The sequence below is a fragment of the Propithecus coquereli genome, unplaced genomic scaffold (genome assembly GCF_000956105.1).
Source record: "Propithecus coquereli isolate 6110/MARCELLA unplaced genomic scaffold, Pcoq_1.0 Scaffold736, whole genome shotgun sequence".
NCBI lineage: Eukaryota > Metazoa > Chordata > Mammalia > Primates > Indriidae > Propithecus > Propithecus coquereli.
The window spans coordinates 149,777-165,762 of NW_012153463.1; the positions used below are offsets into that span (position 1 = coordinate 149,777).

A 15,986-nucleotide genomic window follows, 5' to 3' on the forward strand; every position below is an offset into this window, starting at 1 on the left:
TCCCAGACCATGTGGTTAAAATTTGAATTGTTCAGAACAACCACCTGTGTGCTCACATAACCTCTGGAGTTCAGTCTGACTTCCCTAAGATGGTCCCTAACTGTCTCATCTCCCAGGAGCTGCTGTCTCCTCTTCCATTGTAAAGAAAAGGTCAATTTACACAGAGATACTAAATCAAAGGGAGAAACATTCCAAGGGTGAGATATACCCTGAGCAAGATTAAACGGCCAGGGAGAAAAAGGAGGGAATGGAAGAAAAGGGAGAAGGTTCAGGCTGCGAGGGGCCAGTGTAGTCAGAAAGGCCCTTAAAAGCCGGACGGGCAGGTTTTCCCAGTTGCGGGCTGAACCTGAGGTTAGGAGCTGTGAGCCTGGACTTCAGCCAGCGCCCAGACAGATCAGTTTTGTAGCACAGAGAAAAACCCTTCCATGCTCAACCTCTGGCAATTTCTACAAGATTTACGATCCCCACCGACTGGCAGCTGGTGAAAGAAAAGAGAACTTCCTTTTCTACCTTTCATTTTGCAGCAAGTACCAGGCCTCTCTGAGAATCTGTTGGATGGACCAGTGGATTCTGACAGAATTCAAAGTTGGCATTGGAAGTGTGGATGAGCCCACAGCCAGGACCTTTTTGGGCCGCCGTGTGCTGTGTCAATGCCAAGGGTATATTTTCAGGCACATTTTCAAAAACAAAAATGAAACAGTAGGTAGTCTTGAAATCATTTAATAAAACGTAATGAAACTTTTAAAGGATAAGATTCGGATAGGAAGATTAAGACTAATTGTCAAAATTAGTGAGAATCATCTGCTCTCTTCCTAATGGGAAGCAAATTGCAAAAAAAAAAAAAAAAAATCTGGCAGGCTTTGATGTTGACACTTACACTTGAAAGAGCAAAATCAAATTGTATTTTATGACGATGGAGAGAAATTATGAGACAGGGTCAAACCAGGCCTCTTGACAGCTCATTTTGTTTTGTAGCTTTGACCAAAAAAAAAAAAAAAAGGAAAAAATCACTCAAGATTAACAATATACCCGGTAACCATAATTGAGTCGAACGTTCAATTAGGGTTCCTGTGTTTTTGATTGCATATTATCACAGGTGGGAAGGAGAGCCAGTTCAAAACAAATATTGTCCATTTATGGCATTTCAATTAATTTTCTCATTCCAGGGTATGAGAAGACAGCCCAGCCTTGGTTGCAGCTATTTTACGTTTTGGGGTTTATGCAAACTCAAGGGCATACTGGCACGAATCAGGCAGCCAAATGCAAACAATCCACACCTTGGGGAAACAGTTCACTGTTACCCAAGTAAACACAAGCACCTATTAGTCACCCACTCAAAACAGAAATGGCCAATGAGAGGGGAGAGATCAGCCCTCAACGCCAGAAAAGAAAGCATACTGCTTTCAAAATCTCATTCTTTACGATCACCGATTTACTGTGTATTGTCAGAAAGCCACTGCTGAACTTCTTATGGGGAAATACCACTGGCATGGACCATTAAATAGTTTTCAAAACTTTTATAACCAAAATCTAACACATAGACCCACATAGATGCATATTATATTGATAATACTTTCTCAGGAAAAGCAACCAAATGATAGTCAGCTATCGACTCCTAATAGTAGAAATCCACAGGAACTGAACGAGGAGTGTTCGCCAGGCAGATGGGCATGGACCAGGCTGCGGGGCCTCTGTTTTTTACTGGCTTCGCACCCGCTCTGCCAGCTACTCATCCAAAGCCTTCAAGATGTTTTCTAAACACACATCTCTGAATCATAATGAGAATTCCATTTACAGAAAGGTGGGGACTTTTAATATAACAAGTGAACCCATTTAATGACTTATGCTTCTATATCTTATAGCGTCACTCATGCTTTCAATAAGTGGATATAATTTTCTTTGCATCACCCTATTATTAACATAGTACCATGAGCACGTATTTTCGATCATGTTATATGTTTTTTATTTTCTCCAGCTACGATTCTATTATGAAAATGCTCCAGACAGCTAGGATAGCAAACACAATAGCCAAAAAAGTCAACACACATTTTACCTCCTTCCCTTCCTGACTAATCAAATTTCCCGAGAACAGAAATTTTTTTATATTTTTAAATACATTTATAAAGAGTCATGATTACTCTTATGTTTAAATGTTCTTTGGTTGCACCTTCTATTTATTTGAATACAAGAGTTATTACTATTATTTAGGTGTTTATTATGTGTTCTATTATACTTAAAATAGCTTATTTATAAGACTATTCAGTGCTATATTATTAAATGAAAATGAGATTGAAGAAAACTGTCCTACATCCTTCAATTACAGTTCTAGTACTTGTTGCTGTTTATAAAATATGACTTAGGTTCTTACAATATAGGGAAAACATGATACTCGAAAATAATTGGAAACCAGAGGGAATTACAATGAGCCAAGATTGTTCTTTCCTCTAATACTTCGATAATGGGTTAAAGGCAAAAAAAATAATACTACACATAGAGCTAAACTAATGCAACAACAGATCCTTGGATGATAATCCAGTCTCTAGTATTATTAGCACCTCAAATGTTAACCAGGCCTAACCACTCCCCCCAAATAATAATAGGGGCTTCAAAAGAAATAAAACAGGAAGGTCATATTGCTATCAATGTTACTAATACTATGTCTTCACACTTTATCCTTAAAACTGTGTTTCAACATCATACACTAGCGATCCCTAAAAACTATTAGAAGTGATCATTTGAAACTCTGTCATTTGTCACAGATAACACACAGATTGTAAGTTAAAGGTTTCCATTAGATAGATTGTTGATAATCATCAGAAAGAACCCCTGTTGTATAATCTTGGTTTCCACTACGGTAAATTTTACATTTTTACATTTTAATAAAAATCTAAGGACTTTTTTTTCGATATTCAAAATTCATGTTTTGCACCTTCCAAATCAGTCTTAAACCAATTCAGTAATACAAAGCAATACTGTAAGTTAGATTCTGCTAAAAATATTAAATTTTAAATAAATATTTTTAAAAAGCTTGGTGTAGCAGTAATAACATTAAGAAAGACTTCATTTCTATGGACTCCATCACAGAAACCACTAGAAGTTTTGAAATTTGGGTTTGTTGCCATAGAACATGTGTTTCAAGTTCAGTTTTGACAGATACATACCTCTTCCACTTCGACCGACAAACCTGAGGTCATTGAATCTTGCGACTTGGTTCTTCATGGCCGCGGTAGCATTTCTCAGCTCAGCGGAATAGTTCTCATCGTTGCCGGCCATCACAGTGACCAGAGTGCCATCAGGAACGTCCCCAAGAGCCACCACCTAAACACCAGGCAAGGAACAAATGAAGAGATCAGGAATGTTATACGTACACTTGCGTGTGTTTGTGTCATAATTATTCTAAAATTAAAAGTACATTAAATGATGTTTTTTAGGTTGCCAAGGAATAGCAATCACAACTTAAGCAAACAACAGAAAAGTTATTAATGGGAAGATTTACTTTTTATGCCAGTATGCATAATTAAATATAAATTTTCAAATAATGAAACATTTAATAAATTCACCTAATAAAGCCACAAAAGGTCAAAAAGTACAGTTGGAACAAGACTAATGGTAGCAAGAACTTTGAAAAGTTGCCATCTCGTGAATAAAATTATCTCTTGTTAATTCCTCATGTTTAAGAAACAGAATGTCTTGTGTTTGTAAGTTCATAGCCTGACCCATCTTTTACTTGCCCAGACCTCCACTGACAGGCCTAACAGGATCCAGACCTTACTTTTAGGTGTTTAAACTTACATCTGCTACAATTAAACTCCATCTTTGCCGACGACTCTTAAATAAATTAAACTGTCCCTCTGTGGTTCATCTTTGAGAACCCCCTCCTCATTTATATGATCTTGAGTTTCACTAGCAGTACATTCTAGCGTGCACAGAAAAAAAATACCAGAATTGTACCTTTTGTTTATTTCTAGTTACAAGATCAACAGACCTCAGAGAAAAGGGGCACTCACTTGTATGCACTCCCCTCAACTCAGGGGTCCAATTGGGTTGCATTTTTACATCTGCGAGTCCCAAATATGTGTTAACCTCATAGATGATTGAGGTTTTCTGCAAACACAGCTGATCTTGATGAGGAATTCCTTTAATGTTATCGAATACTTAGCTCTCTTAAGGTTATTGAAGAGAACTGGTGGATAAATATTTTTGATACTCGGGTAATAAAAAAAGGAATTTCAAGGTAAAATGCTCTAAAAAGCATGACCTGAAGATGCTTTCTGCAACAGTATCCACTTCTTGGCCATCATTTGATCGTTCTAGAAACCATTTTCTTGGTCTCGACATTTATTATTGGCTATATTTCCATTGTTTCCATTTTTCAAAGTAGTCATAGAAAATTTCAAATCAAAATGCCCCCGTTGTATTTATTCTTATCATTCCTGACATCCTTCATGGTACCTTCTCAGTCAGTAGTGAAATTTGTATTATTCATTCCAATTATATAATCATTTTTTGTTATTTTTGAATTGGTGACAGTAAGCCATTCCTCAATTTCCTGTTATTTTTCCTTCCTCTGTTCTCTGCCTCCCAATTTTTACCTAATAATTGCTACATTATTTTTCATAGCACTATATTTTCAGTCCTCTTTTTCTATATGTAAATAAGACGGCCACTGACTCACTTGTATGATATCAAAGTCATGTTTCTCCAAATTGCCATCTTCATTGTCTGTTTACCCAAGACCCTTTCCCTGTGTTCTCCAGATGACTACATTTTGTTTTTGTTCATTACAACTGCTGCAGTGCTTGGGTTCTTAGGAGCACGACAGAGAAAATGCACCAACTCACTATGAGAGATGAACGTACTTCCAAGCCCAAGATACACCCAGGATCCTCTATTCTCATGGAAGTAGGTACGTGTTTTCCTCTATTTTATCCAAGGTGCACTGTCAAACAAAGTCTGGGCCGTTTATCCTCTTTTTAATCCTTTCATTTCCAATTGCTGGACATGTTTCTATAAGGAGATTTTAAGACACTGCTATTTATTCCCCATGCACCCTCTAATTAGGTATTTAGTTCCCATTTATAAGTGTGTTTGTTGCCATTTAATTAAGAGCAGTAATAGGATAATTCCCTTTTGTTTTCAAAAGACATCGTTGAAATAAACCTCCCTGATCAGTTGTCTGATTATTGCTACCAATTTCTTCTATTCTTGCAAAACGTGCTTGCTTTATTCTGCTTTTTTAGTCTCTTAGAAATTTTCCCATTTTTTTTCACTATTTTCACTTCCCTCTGTCAGATTAGCTCACAGTGTTGAAATGTCCTCCTTGGGCACATATTTCTACTTCCTTATCCCTATCTCCCTGTGGTGACCCAGGCTTCTCTATTTTAACTCAACATTCACTGAGTAGACAAGGGGCTGCATCGACTACGTGGCTTTCAAATTGAATAACTCATTGTTGGGACTGAATCTGTAAACAGGTTAAAATAAATAAATCTTGTTTTATAACTACCAAAATGTATTCTAAACCACCTTCCTCCCACTGCTGTTCCCTTCACAGTGTTCCCTGTCTACGCCCCTCTCTTCTTTCCAATACTATCCTCATTAGTAATTTGGCAAATTCATGAGACCTTCACCAAGCAGAAACAAACACAGGATAAAATTATCACGGTGGCTAAATAAGAAAAGGTTGTTTGATATTGGTATTTAAGAATACAAAAATTAGGAGTTTAACTCCCACCACTCTCTCTTTTTTTTAAAAAGCAGCAGGAATCAAAGATACTTGGGCACTCACATGTCATTTACTGGTATCGATCTCTGAGGAATTTTTTTTTTTTTTTTTGGATGGGGAAAGAGGTAATATTAAATCTAGGGAAATTTCATTAATAATGTATATTATCCAATTGTTAACAAGCATACTTGGGCTAGGTTAAAAATTATTTTTTAAATTTCAAACTAACATGTCTGCTAATGTAATCCAGATTTTGTCATTGATGGGCAATGTGAAGAGAATGTAAAAATATCTAACTTCAAACAGAAAAAAGAAGCAACCGGGATGAAAAGCTATAAACAATAGGTAAGGGAACACAAACATTTACATTTTAACACAGACCAAACAGACAAGAAGGGACTTGCTGGCCAAAGATATCTCATATTTTGTTTTGCTTTTATGTTTTTAAAGTATCAGGAAGTTGGGCAAAATATCAACTGTCTTATATACTACATGGACTTCCCAATACTGTTCTTGCCTAGCCTGTTCACAGTTCAAACTGGCATTTTAAACCAATTCTAATTAGGTTGAAATTACAGTTACAATTCATTTACTTCGAATCCCTTAATCTTTCAGTGTTTCAAAGAAGGCTGTGGAGTGGAACACAGAATTCAGCCGAGATGACATTTAATGCATAGCTAGGATCTCGCCGCCAGAAACATTATTTTTTTTTTATAAAACGAATATTACCAGCAGCATCCAAGGACTCTGAAGCTCCCTGCTGAAGGCGAGTTTATGTCTTTGGACTCTGGTGTACCAGGGCCTAAACAAACTGTAATATTGGAGTATTACAAAACATATCCTAAGTCATCCAAACAGCTCTGCACAGCTGCTTCTGTAAATACTGGATAACACATAGCAAATTTAAGATTTTCTCAGTAGTCAAAATATGTCTGTCGCCTACAGTAAAGTAAAGGTGTTCTATAGGAGGAAGGGGCGAGGAGAGAACAGGTTGGGGTTCAAGACAAGCAATTCGGATGATTTTAGTCAATTTTAAAGAAAATTCATAATTTCAAATCTCCCTTTAGTTCAGAGGATTTACCTATAGAATTTCAGAAGACTCCTAAAGAAGCACTTGAATGCTCCTTTCTCCTTTCAACGTTATCTCACTTTGCCCCTGTTTCACACTTTCTCCTCTTTAACATAGGGAGTATAATACTTCTTTACTGATGAACTTCCTAAAGAGATTGAGGCTTATTTAAGATCCGAATTTTAAAGTAATAACTTCTGTAGAAACTGCTTGGGAGGTGGTTGGGTGGATGGATAAATACAGTGGGGCTACGGACACAGTGAATCAATCCGGGATGCAGGCAGGGTTTGAAGGGTAGCTTGCTTTTATCCCTAACATTTGCGTTTGCTCTCCCACTGGAAATTTTGTCTCCTCTTCCAGTTACTCAGCAAGCAGGTCTCCTTGAGGAAGAGGCCTCTCCTTATGAGGACTGGAGTGGTGACAGATATTAATCAAGTGGTCTGATTTCTCCACCGTCCTTTCCTCCCCCCCGTATGTTGTCAAGAGACCCACTTGAACTTTCTTTGAGAGATCTACACCTTGATTTTAGTGACCTACAGACTAACACTCACTAAAACAAATTAATTTTTTTTTTAAAAAAAGTGAATTGTCAAAAGTCATTTTTAAAAGGAAACTATGGTTATTATGATTTCTGCTAAAAAGAATTCTCTGATGACTCATAAAAGCGATTTGTATGATTTTTTCATGTTTTTAAAAGAAAAAATACTTTTACATGGTGGCTCAAGACTTTGCATCGCTCTAACTCCTGAAGATTCTTTCTTAATCACTTAGAGTTTTGGCGTACTTGGGTACAGGTTCCCTGGCAGAGGGAGTTCAGAAAAGACCCCGATTCCCCCCCAAAGGAAGCCACAAATCTCTTAGCTCCCTGGTTTGTTTAAGTGGCCCTTTGGATGACTATCAGGCTGTCTTCCCTCTGCTCTTATCTGAACTTGACCCCAGGGCCCCACCCTGCCAAGTCCCCTCTCCTGAGGGTGGGCCAAGGAAGTCAGGGCTGCCTCTGTTTATGCGAAGGGTTAGAATGATTTAAAATTGCAATGGGCTCCCAAACGGAATCTACATAAATGGAGGAAGGGAAGGAAAAGACTCAAGTGGCAGCTCCCCTTCTCATTCCCACCCCCACTAAAAAATAAAACAAAACAAAACGCTGCTTTCAGAAAACTGAGTGCAAAAGGAGGCAATTCTGTAGACCATAGGCAATTGCAAATTTTGTTTTGTTTTAAAAATCACAATCTAAGTTTGGGAAGTGTATAAAACTTAAAAATAAAGAACTCCAACAGTACTTTTTTTTTTTAAGTGAACATTATTCATTGTAATTAGATCAAGACCCAGCCGAGTCATGGAACTGTAAAAAGCTTACATTAAATTAATCTCCCCTTAAAGGGGATAATTATTGAACCAGAATTTCTTTTTTTTAAAGAGTAGCCAATCTTTACAGTCTGAATCGTCTGCCTTCATTAGCCCTTTAAATGAACAGGAAATGACCGGCATTGAAAAAGTTTTTAAAAAGTTGCACTTTTTAAAACCCACCAAAGGCAAAACAGAATCCCCACCGCAGAAATTAAATTCCTACTTCTTGTTGCCAGTGAAGCAGGGTGGTTGTTTAAAAACGCCCGGGGTTGTTTTTATATACCCGTTGAAGGCCAAGGTTTTTAAAGGCTGCTCAAAGCTAGGGGAAGATCAGGGTGAAAAGGGACGGGAGACCTTTGCAGCGGCTCAGCTGAGGCCGCCCGCTACACGCCGCCCCCTCCCCGGCAGGAAAGCGGGCAGCTCGGACCTCCCGGCTCTCGGCAGACAGCCTCGTCACCTTTCGCCGCCCCCGGCGTATCTAGGTGAGTCGGCGATAAGGTTCAGGAGGGTTCCAGAGAAAGAAACAGGATTCGCTACTTGCAGCTTCTGGCAGGAGCAGGCTAGAAGCTCGCAAAAGTCTTCAGGAAACTTTTGCAAACTTAACTACGCCGCCCGCCGTGGACTTTGGACATGCTAATTCCCATAGGGCGTTTAAAGAAAGGGTGAAAAAAAAAATTCCTCACGGTTTCCTTTGTTGGTTTATTTTTACTGACCTCAAGGTATAAAAGTATCTCTCTTATTTCCTGATGCCTTCATCTGAAGGACACAAAATGGTTTGGGTGTTAATCCAGAAGCGAGGGCAGCTGTATGGAAGCAGACGGCTTGTCTCTGCTGGGTTGTAACTTTTCCTACTTTGTATCAAAGCTGAGACCCTTGCCAGGGAAGTCCAGGCTGCCTCTCAGTGTATGTCTTTGGGGACATCCTGACTTGTCCATCCCTCCCGGCAGGCAGCCCGGCGGGCTGAGGTGGGTCCCTCCCGAGGGTCTCCATGGCAACACAGCATCCCCCGCATCCCGAGAGCAGGAAGATGGACGAGCGGCTCCGGGGGGCAGCGCCGGCCCCGCCCGCCCAGCCGCTGCGCTCCGGGTCGCCCCGGGCTTCGGCTGGCCTCCGCCAGTCCTCCCACCGCCCCCTCCGGGCCAGTACCTTGAAAGCGATGGGCAGGGTCTTGTTGCAGCGCCAGTGCGTAGGCAGCACGGAGCAGAGGAAGTTGGGGCTGTCGGTGCGCACCAGCTCGCCGGGGTGGTCGGCCAGCACCTCCACCATGCTGCGGTCGCCGCTCCTCAGCTTGCCGGCCAGGGCGGCGCCGGCGTCCGGGGCGCCCAGCGGCAGCGCCTCGCTCATCTTGCCTGGGCTCAGCGCGGTGGAAGGCGGCGTGAAGCGGCGGCTCGTGCTGGCATCTACGGGGATACGCATCACAACAAGCCGATTGAGTTAAGATCCTGCAAACAGCTCCTACCAGACGGCGACAGGGGCGCGGATCTTCAGCAAGCAGCTCCCGGGAGACCAACATACAAGTTCAGGGGCCTTTATTACTGCGGGGGGGCTGGTGAGGGGGAGACTAAATTACTGACAGTCCAGGAGGGGGGAAGTTCTAGTTGTGCCGATCGGCCTCAGACCCGGGCCAGGGCTCCTAGCGACCGACCGCTTAGTGCATCAAAGTGGGCGACCAGCATCCAAAGTCAAGGCCAAAGGCACACTATCTTCTTCGAGTCTTGCTTTGAGAGTTTAAGTACAGTCTTTGGCTGTCACAAAAGTTCTTGGAGGCAAAATTTCCATATACTTCCTAAAATATTTATTTGGAGAGCAAAACGACCAGCATATATATGATCTGGAAGTTCCAGTAGTTAATCGCCTGTCAGTTTTTTTTGCGGGTGAGTTTTGTTTAAAGTCCCAACACAACACAAAATACAGGAGTATCTTCCATACACAACGCCACTTTTACCATGCAAAACTGGCTTTGGTCCTCAAAAGCAAGAGCTGCGACTTCCAAAGGTCGTGCTACTAATGTATGTGCACGTATATATAAATATATACATATGCTCTACTTCATAAAATATTTACAATACAATCTGTAGAGAATTTAAACACAACACACATCCATTAATGTTCGCTGCAGATTTTTTTTTTTTTTAGGTAGCCTTGAAAATCAGCTTCAGTAGCTGGAGCAGGGCTGGGCTAGAAGTACTTGTCATGTTCTCTCAATAAATTCTGTCACAACGTTCAGTGCAGAAAATTCAGCTTTTCAAAGATCTCCAGCTAATCTTGAAAAAAAAAGGTCCCAGTTGATGATGCTCAGGGTACAGCTCTCCACATCTGCGAACTCGGGTTTGGGGATGTTGGTTAGTTTGTGGCTGACCCTGTGGTTTGGTGGGAGTTGAGCCGCAGCCGAGTCACACACACGCAAACACGCACTCTTCGGAAGCCAGCCACCGTCTACATCGGCTGGGTGAGTCAGCCCCGGCTTCAACCGGCAGCAGCCAGACGATCTTCCTCCTGCGTCGCCCCAGCGCCCGCCGGTTAGCTGCTCCCACAAATACCCACGAGCACTGCGTAACCGCAGCAGGTGGAGCGGGCCTGGGGCGGGGGGGCTCCGCAGCGCAGATTGAAACAGACCGGGCGCCTCGGGTTACACACGCACACACACAGTGCCACGCACAAGCAACTTCACGGCTTGCCTCGAACCACAGCGCACTTTCTCCCGCAGTTGCAAAAGGAAACAATCGGGGAAAAGTTCACAGCCAGGAAAGAAGTTGAAACATCCAGCCAAGAAGCCAGTTAATTCAAAAGTAAGAAAGAGGAAAAAAAAAGGGGGGGGGAGGAAGGTCCAACGCAGGTCGAGGAGAAGCAGCAAAGGTTGACTTCCTTCTAGCGTTTCCAGGAGCCCCGGGAAGAGGTGCCTGCCGGCGCAGGGCCGGGCAGCGTGGTGCCCTGGCTGGGTCCGGCCGCGGGGCGCCCGTCCCGCCCGCGCGCGCTGGCTCTATGAATGGGAGTGCCTGGAAATGAACGTGCTTTTACTGTAAACCCGGCCCGAGGAATTCCATTCCCTCAGCTCTTTTGCATAGGGGCGGCCACCGGCCAATCACAGGCCTTTCCGGTATCAGCCAGGGCGCGGCTCGCGGCCGCCGGCTCCTGGAATTGGCCCGCGCGCCCCCGCCGCCGCGCGCTACTGTACGCAGCCCGGGCGGGAATCCGCGGGCGCGGCGGTCACCCCCGCGCTCCCGCAGCCACGCGGGGCCACGCGCACACACGCACAGCCTTGCTCAGGGCCCCGCCCGGGTACGGACCGGGCCCTGTCGCGACCCTGCTGCCCGGCCCGGGGCTGTAGTGTGCAGCGGCGCCACTGGCGGCCACGGTCCGGAGACCCGGGAGGAGGAGGAGAAAGAGGCCCGGTTGGCCCCGGGAGGACCCGGCCTGCGCGCCGCGCCAGGAGAGGCCGGGCCCGGAGAGCGACTGGAGGGAGCCGCCCCGCGCGCCCTGGAGACGCGGCGGTCGCGCTGGGGCTCTTGGGACCAGGGCTCGAGCTCCCGGGCGGCCCCGGGCCCTGCGCGGCTGCCCACAGCCAAGCCTCCGCTTCCAGGGCGGGGGTGGGATTTGGCCTCGAGGGGGCCGGAGAGCAGCTCTGAGCGCCCCACAGCCCGCTTGGCAGCTGCAGCGAAGTGGGACTGATTCCTTTAATAAGGCCAGATGGTGCTCCACAACATGGTTTTTGTCCTTTTAGCATTGTCTCTTGGTTTGTTTTATTTAATTGGTGTTTTTCGCCGCGTCTGGGCTGCGGCTTAACTATGCGGCAGGCCTCGCTGGCTGAGTGTGCCCAGCGGTCAGCAGAGGAGTTCCCTAGTAAGAGAAAGACCCCAAAGGACAGGCGACTGACTGAAGGGAAAGTTGAAAGCATGCGATCGGCTCGCTGCGGGTCCTCGGAGCGTCGGCTTCCCGCAGGCAGAAAACTCGCCACTGGGCCGCCCCCACGCGCCCAGCCCCGCATCCAGCCTCCGGCTCCCCGGAAGCGGCCCCAGTTCCCCTTCCCGCCCACCAGCGGCCCGGGGCTCTGAACCCACCCCAGCTTTGCGCGCGGGCGGCAACTTCCCGCTGCGCCCGTCCTCGCGGCGCCGCGGGCACTTTCACGGACCTCAGAGGGCTTTGGCCCGGCCCGGCGCGCGGCCCAGTCCCGACCCCACTCGGCGGGGTCTCTCGCTCCCCGCCGAGTCTACGCCCTCCCCCGCCGAGCCCCAGCCGCTTCCCCGCGGCCCTTCCTCCCCCGGGGCCTCTCACGCACGCCACTGTGCCCTCCCGGGGGCCTCCTCCCTCCCCACCGCGGGCTTCTTCGCTTGCTTCACGGAGCCCCTGAGCTTCTGCTCTCCGGCGCAGGGGTCCCTCCTACGGCTCCGAGGGGCCTCTCATTCCCGCCGCCTCCCTCCCCGTGGGCGCGCGGCTGGGGTGCGGGAGGCCACCGCGCCGGGCCTCCCTTCGGGCGTCACCGCTGGGACCTGGCGGGGGAGGGGGCCGTGGGGGGCCGGGGCCGACGCCTTTCCCGGGCGCCAGGGCCTCTTCCCTCGCCCCAGGCCGGAGCGGTCGGCGGCCGAGCTGTGCGGAGCGTCCGGGAAGCGCTGCGGGCCGCGGCTCGGGGCAGACGCCAGGGGGCAGCAGCCGCCCTCGCTGGTCACCCCGGGCACCCGGCGGCGGCGCAGCGCGCCCGGAACGCCCCCGACGGCGCGGGGCTCTGCCGGCCTGCCTCTCAGCGGCCTCCGTTCGCTCGGGGAAGAACCTGAGTTCCCTGACAAGAATCGGTCTCCAGAGCCAACTTGAGCCGCAACTTCGCGCCCTCGAGGCCGGGAGCTAGCGGCTCGGCCGGCCTTGCAGGGAACCTTGGCTCGGCCTGAGTCGGAGTCGCTTCCCAAAGCTCCTTTGCCTGGGCACCGCCATCGGCCGGCCCAGGGCTGTCGCTGTTCGCAGGAGCCCGGGATAAAGGCACGCCCTGGCCGGCGGCCTCGGCTCCCTCCAGCCTTCCGGAGGTGGGCCGGTCCCCTCGCTCCTTTCGCTCCTGCAAAGCCAGGACACCGCTAGCACCCATCTACAGGTTTCTTTCTGTAAAAGGGTGTGAGGTCTCTAGAGGAAGACTTTTCTGTTTTTCCTTTAAAATGATTTTTTTAAGAAGCCCTATTTCAGTTGTGAAAATCCCAGACGTCTCTAACTCACTTTCCACCTTGGCTGAGCGATGCCAAAGATCACTGTGCCCGCCGGCCCGCCGCCGCTCCCTCCCGGGCCGCCGTGTCTTTGCGCCCGGACTTGGACGCTGCCTGCTGTCCAGGCGAGGTCCGGGCAAGCGAAACCTTTTCTCCTAGGCTCCAATGCATCTCCCTAAGCCACCAAGGAACCCCGGGGACGGGGACGGAGCACGAGAGTGTGGCGGAGGCAAAAGTGGGCTTTCGGGGGAGATAGCTGACTCGGGAAACCTGCCCCTCAGAAAGGTCAAAGGAGGCTCCTTTGGGGCTCGGGCCACTTGCCTAAAATCCTGAACCCCCTGCGAGGGGCTGCGAGTCAGACCCTCCTGCTGTCGTCTCCGGAGGGGGTCAAGTTCCCTTTTCAAGCGAGGAAAGTTAGTGGCAGCAGTGCATGCACCAAGTTAAGCCTGCAAAGGCAGCGTCGTGGGCGCTGCTCAGCTAGGAGTCTCAACCGATAAATGCGCTGGAATCCCGACGACGATAACAGCAGCGAAAGCGTTTGCTGCTTTTCTCCACAGCGGACCACAGGGCACTTGGGCTCCCCGGCCCGCGCGGGTTTAAGTGCGCCGCGCGGTGCGCTCCTGGAAACTAGAAACAAACAGAAAAACCACTGCCCCGTCCTTTTGAGGAACTAAAAATGAATGGCAAGAGGCAGCATGGGGCTAGGCTGAGGGGGACAGGGAACCCCTGAGTCTGAAGGGCTTTTTAGGAGCTTACACTGTAAAGTCCAGAAACACTGTCTACGAAGTCCTTTCCACCGAAAGCGCTCCTTTTAGCGACAATATAGAATTTCCCTTCTGCCTATCTGAGAAAGGAAAGGAAACATTACCAGGTTCACTTCCAGTGCTTCCCTGGAATAACACTAAAATTTACTTTTGTCATAACGCAAAATAAAAAATACAACGAAGAGATATGTTGGGCGGATGCTGCATGACAGATTCTTCCAAATTTGTTTTTATTTTTGGGGGGGGAGCGAGGAGGGATTTGAAAATAGCTCGTAAGAAGGAAATGTAAATTTCCACAGTGAATTTAAAAGGTAATATTTGATTAGTTGGAATAAAACTAACAATTTCACTGGAAAACAATAACGGTTCATTAAGGTTTTTCTTCTATAACTTTAGGTAAATATTAACTATAGGTGGTCTCAGAAAAGAAATAGTTGACATTTTTTTTGCTCTTTCAAAACCCCCTCGAAAATAAAACAAACATAAAGATAGGATTAGAGTCTCAACACTTCTCTCAAATCAAAATTAGCCTTTGTGAGTAATGTGGTATTTCTAAAATTACATTTCTAAAAATGTAATATTTCTAAAACAATTATTTCTATTTGAAATGACCATTAGAAAAAAATAGAGAAGGTATCCTGCTATAGTTCTGGACCAAATTGCTGTAGTTGGTACTGATGTCACAGGGATAGAGAACAATTTCAATGCAGAGTAACATATATGTTCAAATAGCCTGCTATACACACTGTCCAGTTTGGAACATTGGAATTTAATTAATCATTTTTCTCTCTGAAATGGCTTTGAGATTATATCACTTTTGAAATCTAATTACTATGGGGACGAGATTCCTTAGTTCTTCCACTACATCTTTCTTCCATGGGACTGTTTCCATGAGGTGCTGTGGTTAATGTACAATTATTTTACTTTAAGTTCAAAAATCAGTTGTGCACCTCATAAGTAGCAAACTGAGAAAATTTTAAAATTAATCTTTTTTTTTAAATTTAGGGATGCTTAGTAAACATTTTACCCTCATAAAATTTTTGCATTACCACTGGTATAGCAAAGGTAATAAACTGGGTGGTAACAGAAAGAAGCCAAGCTAGATTTCTTTCTTTCTTTTTTTTTTTTTTAGAGAGTTGTGTAGAGTCATTTAATAATAGCAGAATGCACCTGTGGTAAATGCTGGAGAACTGAAGGTATCATTTAAGGTTTCACTGGAATATTTTATACGGTGTAACATTTACAATATGGAGAACTGCTTTTAAGTATATTTGAATCAGCAAAAAAGACTTAATTATTTGGTTAAATTGTATCGTAAATTACACAGAGATATGCACAGATAAAAATCATATATATGCATATATGAATGTACATACTTTATAAAAAATATAATTTGGAATCTAACATACCATGAATGTCTCTAGAAGGATTCATTCCAAGTACGTATTCTGAAATAATAGAAAGTAGGAAAATAAAAATAATTGTATGAATATACTGATAATAAACACCAAATTTACTGATACTTGATGAATTTTCATTCTAATTGCAATAAATGCAAGTTTAAAAAGCAAATTGTCCCCTAACTTTTTTTGCAAGCTCATTGTTTCTCACACTTTTTAGTACTAGATTTTTATAGCATATAGCTTTGACACAAAAATAATTTAAAACAGTAAATCATCAAATAAAAAATGAACCGTTACATATGCACATGGTTTTATGTAGCTTCAACCAATTGCTAACTAATATTGAATCTTTATCTATCATAGAATCACCTCTTTTAAACTCTATATGTTATGCAAATGTGATTTATTTAATGAAGCTCAAACATACATTTGGAAGATGTAGGAATGAATCAGAATTCAAAGTGAAATTAAAATCAAACCCAAACTTAATGCAAA

The 15,986-nt window shown here is 45.2% G+C and overlaps 1 protein-coding gene across 2 annotated transcripts in view; it reads right to left on the reverse strand.

Moving 5' to 3' along the window:
• The window catches only part of RUNX1 (runt-related transcription factor 1), a 234,543-nt gene that overhangs the window by 80,500 nt on the left and 138,057 nt on the right, over positions 1 to 15,986 (reverse strand). For both annotated transcript variants that reach the window (XM_012661819.1, XM_012661820.1), the window contains exons 3-5: positions 15,498 to 15,536; positions 9,288 to 9,541; positions 3,162 to 3,318 (exon numbers count right to left, since the gene is read on the reverse strand). In XM_012661819.1, the coding sequence (XP_012517273.1) occupies positions 3,162 to 3,318; positions 9,288 to 9,541; positions 15,498 to 15,536 (450 nt within the window). The remainder of the gene's footprint in view (positions 1 to 3,161; positions 3,319 to 9,287; positions 9,542 to 15,497; positions 15,537 to 15,986) is intronic.